A 6533-nucleotide genomic window follows, 5' to 3' on the forward strand; every position below is an offset into this window, starting at 1 on the left:
CCCCCCCCCCCCACTCCTATGGATTGCCCCATTGCCCAAGCCACAGCTTTGCCAGCTGAGCAGCGTGTGCACCCACCAGGGACCCTCTCTTTGCTCTCACCCCAACCTCCTTCCCTCTGACCACGGAGGACACCTCAAGCAACAAAAGCTTTATTGCAATTACACAAATAAGCCACAGAAATACATTGCAAAGCAGCAGGGGGGGGGTGAGGGGTGAAAAAGAAGCGCAGAGAGGGGCAGTGGGGAAATCCTTGCTTGCAGGAGCGGGTACTGCTGCACGCTGGCTGCAAGCTGCTGTCCCCCTGCAGGCTGCTGCTCAGGCCCTCTGCTCCCGCTGCCACCCCGTGCCACAGCCAAGGGAGCAGGGTCTGCGCAGCCGTGGGCAGGGGGCTGCAGGCCCAAAGGGTGCCACGGAGGAGAGGGAGAAGCTCACAGGAAGCTGGCAGCGTCTTCGGGGGGAACTCAAGCATCAGCCGCTGGCACCACGTCCGCTGGGGTGCTCCAGTCAAGCGGGGAAGGTGTTCCTCCCAAGGGGATCAGGGTCTGGAGAGCTGGAGGGTCAATGAAGGGAGATGGTCAGGGCTCAGCCATGTCTCCAACACTGGTGCTTCCCCCTCCCAGCCCCAGCCGTGCCTTGGGCTATGCAGACACGGCGCCCTGCTCGATGCCCTGAGCATCTCTCCAGCATGATGCTGAAATCACCTGCATGCTGAAGGCCAAGCCTGGGCAAGACGTGCCAGGGCTAAGATCTGCTACACCAACACAAACACCCCTTTGCCATTGGAGATCACACCCCAACACATCCTATGTAGGCACCCTGGGCTGCTGGGTTTGCCTTGTGGGCTCTCACAGAGTGCTGAGAGCAGCTTTTGGGGAGCTCCAGAGGAGCCATCTGAAGGCCTTGTGCAGGGAAAATGCCTTGACCCCACGCTCCATGCTGCGGGACGCCCCCGGGCTGAGCATTGCCAGCCTGCCTGCCTCTCTCTGTCCCGAATTCCTGGCTGCGAGGAGGGTGACTGAGCAGAGCTGGTGCTGTTGGCCCCATCAGCCCAGGCAGCAAGTTTTGGGGGGTCATAGGCAAGGGTGAAGGCATCAAGGGGCTGGAGCTGATGGTCAGGAGCCAGCAGCCGGGACAGGAGCACTGGGGAAGGGTGAAGTCCCCTGTCCCACCTCTGCCTGTGAGTAGGTTTTGTGCTTGGTGTTGCACTAAGGGGAAAAGCCCACACCCTGCCCGTGTTCTGGCCAACAAGGAGCAGGGGGCACGTAGCCCCAGCACAGTGGGGACAAGCATCACAGGCTGAATCTCGCATCCCAGGTGCACGAGGGCATGCACACGAGCTTTTTTTTCAGTTTGAAAAACCTCTCTGAGCATTGCTGCATTTAAAGATGTTCTACACCATCCCATGCATCCTGAAATCACTGCAATATTTGGAGGGGAAATCTGCTAGAAGCAGAAGAAGAAATACTACTGTGTGACTGAAAATTTGTTTTAAACAACAGAAATGGCAGTTTCTCTGGGGAGTCAGGTTTGCACCTTTGACTGGCCTTTTTTATAGGCAGTGAGGAGCAGCACACCATTCCTCTGCAGCACTCCCGAAAGAGGTTTGAGAGCAGGGCTGTGTGCTGAGCAGCACTTGGCAGCATAGCATCCCTTAGGATCCCCACAGCACCGGCTGCAGCAGTCACCCCTGGTTACACCACTACGACGTCGGAGTGGGAGCTCTTCCCTGAAGGGCACCACCAAAAAACCCACTGCCCCAGTCAACGAGAGCTTTTGGGTGAGCACGTCATGGAGCTGTCTTGCTCTCCTTTGCACTGGGAAATCCTGTGAGATTTCCATTGTGGTTCGACCCCCTTAGAGGGATTAGCGTGCCACCCTGAATTCAGGAGCAATGCTGCTCTACCCATCCAGCCCACTGTCCCTGAGCTCTTCATGCAGCCAGCTGGCTGGTGGCCCACCACCATCGTGCTTCCCTGGGGCATCCCACTCCCCGGAGTCTCATCCGAAGTATCAAAACCCAGAGAGGTCCCAGAGCCAAGCATCACTCATTCCCTTTTTGGCCCAGAGGCAAGTGCCCTTAGGCAGGCTTTACTGCTAAGACACTGTCCACAGGGAACCAGAATACAGCACTCTGGGAGTACTTCAAATACTCAAGCCCACATGCACATCCCAGCTTTCCCTTTCAGTTCTTTCTAGAAATGTCTGTTTTAAATACGAGAAAAAACTACTTCACGGTGAGGGTGGCAGAGCCCTGGAACAGGCTGCCCAGGGAGGGTGTGGAGTCCCCTTCTCTGGAGATTTTCAAGACCCGCCTGGATGCTCCTGAGTAACATGCTCTGACAAACTCTAGGCAATCCTGCTTCAGCAGGGGAGTTGGACTAGATGATCTCTATGGTCCCTTCCAACTCTAAAAAATTCAGTGAAACTCAGTGAAATCAGCAACAGGCCGCAGTTCAGCATGGGGCTCGGAAGCGGAGCCTCCTCCTGCTGCTCCATTTTTGTCTGGCTCATCTCCTATCCGGTTTTGTTCCCCGTACGCGGAGCTGGCGCGAGCGTGGGTTCTGGGAAGAGACATCCCTGCAGCTAATCCACCCAAACAGGGGTGTGGGAACCCCAGAGCCAGCCTGGTTTTGCCCTTGGCTAGATTCAGCCCGCGGGATGCTTTCCGAGCGATCCGGTGTCTCTTGCTCCTCGTCGCAGGACAACCGTGCTGGGGTGGGGCGGCAGGGGGGCTGCACATCTGGAGCCGAGAGCGTCGCACATACGGTACACCCCGTACTTCCTGTAAGTCACTGCCACGTTACCCTTTGGATGGAGGCCTGGGGCTCGGAGCATAGCACGCTGGATTAGGATCCACAGCTGCATTATGTATTTTTTTTTCTTCAAGGGAAAGCAAAAATAACCCTCTCAGCAGAGCCCCAGCTCCCCCTGATATCCACCATGGGAGTAGGGAGATTGCAGCAGCACAGCTGCTCCTGCCCTTGTGGTACTCCCTGCCTGCACACGCTGACCTCCCTGGGGAGAGTGAGGGCTGGGGACCCTGGGGACAGCAAAGCCTTGTCCTTCTGTTGTGAAATGCCAAGCCAGTGAGAGGGAATGGGCTTGGGTCAGCATAAGGTGGGACCTCGTGCCACCAACTTCATCCCCTGGTTCAACTGGTGTAAAGGGAGAGCGCGGGGACATAGAATCATAGAATCATTCAGGTTGGAAGAGACCCTTGGGATCATCGAGTATTGGTGTAACAGGAGAGCGCGGGGACATAGAATCGTCTAGGTTGGAAGAGACCCTTGGGATCATCGAGTCCAACCATCTCCCCTACTCTACAAAGTCCTCCCCTACACCATGTCCCTCAGCACTGCATCTAAACGGCCCTTAAACACAGCCAGGGATGGTGACTCCACCCCCTCCCTGGGCAGCCTGTTCCAATGCCCGACCACTCTTTGGGTGAAAAATTCCTTCCTAATGTTCAATCTAAACCTGCCCTGTTGGAGCTTGAAGCCATTCCCTCTTGTTCTGTCACTAATTACCTGCGAGAAGAGACCAGCACCAACCTCTCTACAGTGTCCTTTCAGGAAGTTGTAGAGAGTGATGAGGTCTCCCCTCAGCCTCCTCTTCCTCACACTAAACAGCCCCAACTCCCTCAGCCGCTCCTCATACGATTTGTTTTCCAGCCCCCTCACCAGCTTCGTTGCCCTCCTCTGCACTCGCTCCAGCACCTCCAGATCTCTCTTGGATTGAGGTGCCCAAAACTGGACACAATACTCGAGGTGTGAGTATTGTACTCGAGTATTAATACTCGAGGCCATCCACGGCCAAGGGAGCTGCTAGCCGTGAGCGCTCACCCAGATGGGCTAGGGTGGCTCTGTGAAGGTCCCAGCACTGATGGGACCGTTCCTGCAGAGGGAACACAGTGCCTGCTGGGTGGATGTCAACGCTGGTCTCCCGGTGAAGGAGACACACCAATATGGTGTCTCCAATGAAGGAGACACTTCCTTCTCACCTCCAGCGGTGTGACATGTCTGCTGCCAGCTGAGCAGTACCTGAAGCTTCCAGCTTCCAGTACCTGAAGGGAGCCTACAGGAAGGCTGGGGAGAACATCTGCTGCCAGCTGAGCACAGGCAGGAGGGGAACAGATTTAGACTGGAGATGAGGAGGGGGTTCTTCACTGTGAGGGTGGTGGAGCACTGGAACAGGTTGCCCAGGGAGGTGGTTGAGGCCCCATCCCTGGAGATATTCAAGGTGAGGCTGGACGAGGCCCTGGGCAACCTGGTCTAGTTGGGGGTGTCCCTGCTGACTGCGGGGGGGTCGGACTAGATGGCCTTTGGAGGTCCCTTCTGGCCTGGGCAATTCTATGATCCTATGATTCTATGAAACCCAAACGCTGCTCCAGCTGCATGCAAAAAGCTGGTCAAGGGGGACATCTAGTGATGAGCCCGAGAGGGGCCCAGGGACAGGGACCGGGGTACCTCCTCGGGGCTGGGGGCTCCAGCCAGGCAGGGTTAGGGGAGATGGGCTGCTGGGCTCTCCTCTTCCACAAATGGCAAGGAGAAAGATGTCAGAAAGGGTTTGTGCTAAGCCTGCACCATCCTTCCAGCCCTGTGGCCAAGGAGAAAATGGAAAGGGTTCATCCCTCCCACAGCACAGAGTCATCCCCATGAAACCCTACCTCTGCCAGCACCGGAGGGGTGAGATTACCCTTGCTAATGGGCCATAAGCTTGAAATTAGCATAATTAAAAGCGACTACCATGAATACATTAAAAAACCCCTGAATTACAACTAAAAGAGAGTATTAAATTTAAAGACTCTCCCTGATGAAAGCCACTTTCCCTCAGGGGAAATGTTCTTTTTTCAACTCCACTATGTACTAGATTTGCAAGTAACAGTCAAAGAACAAAATGCACACAACAAAACTCCAAACACTTAATTTTGGGAGCATGACCTGGAAAGGATATGGGGGTGAGTGGAAACATTCAGCTGAAGCCCAAGGGGTCGAGCTCAGACCTCAGCCAGCCCCTGCATGATGGAAAGCCACAGTGTTCCGGGGGCAGGGGGAGGCATTGGACTCACACTTTCCTGCCAAAGTAACAATTTCCCACAAAATAACACATTCCCAAAGAGTTGGAATGAGTAATACCGAGTCGGTTACTTCCAGAAATGTTGAATCATTTTTCTGGATAAAATGCATTGCTTTGAGGTAGAAAAGGAATGTGTTAAAGCTATTCTGTTGATTAACAGGGACTTTCACCTTGTATTGAATATTCACTTCAATATGAGAGATGTGCATACATTTTTCTCAGTGGCATGGCTGTGGATGCATTACTAGAGCATTTTAAGTTCATATAAATTGCAAAGCCAAAACATAACACGAGTAAAAGCAGAACATTGAGGCTCCTGCCAAAGAAAACAGCAAATCGCCTTTTAAGCCATACCAAAGAAATCAAAGCCGAGTTTGATACATTCCCTGTGATTTTGTTGTTATCATTGCTGTCATCAACATGTTCCCAGGAGACGCTGCGATTGTTTAAACACCTCTTTCTCCAGGCCTAGCTCAAGCCCAGATGCTGATAAGCTGCTAGGTTCCCACGTAACACTGGAGTTTTGGGGTTTATTTGGGGGTTTTTTGGTTGTTTTTTTTTTTTTTTTTTAAATTGCAAAATAACCTCAGAAATGTGACCCCGAAGAGAAGCCACAAAGTCAGAAGTAGGGATGCCTCGTCCACGCCAGTGCAACTGCATCCTTCACTGCATCCCCTCCTGCAGGATCCCACACAAGGCTTTCCACAGACTCTCCTCTCTCCAGCCCTATGGCGAGGGGATTTAACTCCTTCCTGCCCCCCCTAAAATCTAAATGCACAGTGGGGAGAGGCAGCAGGTCGGGCTGTGTCTCTCTCTCCCCTGAGGAAGGGATTCCTGAGCAAGAGGAGTTGAATAAACATAGGCTTTGTAAGGGCCCAGCATAGATGTATCATTTTTTGCCCAGGTTGAGAAACCCCCAGCTCCATTTGCAGGAGGGCTGTCATTTCCCAGCTAGAGTTGCTCAAATGTCTTTTGCTATTAGAAATGGTCTCCAGGTAGCTAAAACCTAAAGGCATCCTGGATCAGAGCAAAAAAGCAGAATTGTGATTGATTTGTCATATCGAGAGTCCTTTGACTGCTCAGGTCCCTTGAATGCACCTCCAGATTTAACGACTGAGCAAGCAGACATCATTTCATGGAATCATGGAATTGTTGGTGTTGGAAGGGACCTTCTAGAGATCACCCAGTCCAACTCCCCTGCCAAAGCTGGGTTGCCCAGAGCACATCACTCAGGACTCCATTTGAATGAAGCGAGCTGAACCGCCACTGGGAAAAGGCAAAACCCAGTTCCACGCGCTCTGAATTTCACTGAATTTCACTGAATTTTAGAGTTGGAAGGGACCATAGAGATCATCTAGTCCAACTCCCCTGCTGAAGCAGGATTGCCTAGAGCTAGAGCATGTTACTCAGGAGCATCCAGGCGGGTCTTGAAAATCTCCAAGGAAGGGGACTCCAC

General features: G+C 53.3%; 1 protein-coding gene across 2 annotated transcripts in view; it reads right to left on the reverse strand.

The window, feature by feature from the left end:
• Window positions 1-207: 207 nt before the first annotated feature.
• Window positions 208-6533, reverse strand: part of PCBP3 (poly(rC) binding protein 3) — a 57784-nt gene continuing 51458 nt past the window's right edge. For both annotated transcript variants that reach the window (XM_014949248.1, XM_014949247.1), the window contains one exon: window positions 208-551. In XM_014949248.1, the coding sequence (XP_014804734.1) occupies window positions 537-551 (15 nt within the window). In that variant the 3' untranslated portion in view covers window positions 208-536. The remainder of the gene's footprint in view (window positions 552-6533) is intronic.

Source organism: Calidris pugnax, unplaced genomic scaffold (genome assembly GCF_001431845.1).
Source record: "Calidris pugnax isolate Ruff unplaced genomic scaffold, ASM143184v1 scaffold75, whole genome shotgun sequence".
Classification (NCBI taxonomy): domain Eukaryota; kingdom Metazoa; phylum Chordata; class Aves; order Charadriiformes; family Scolopacidae; genus Calidris; species Calidris pugnax.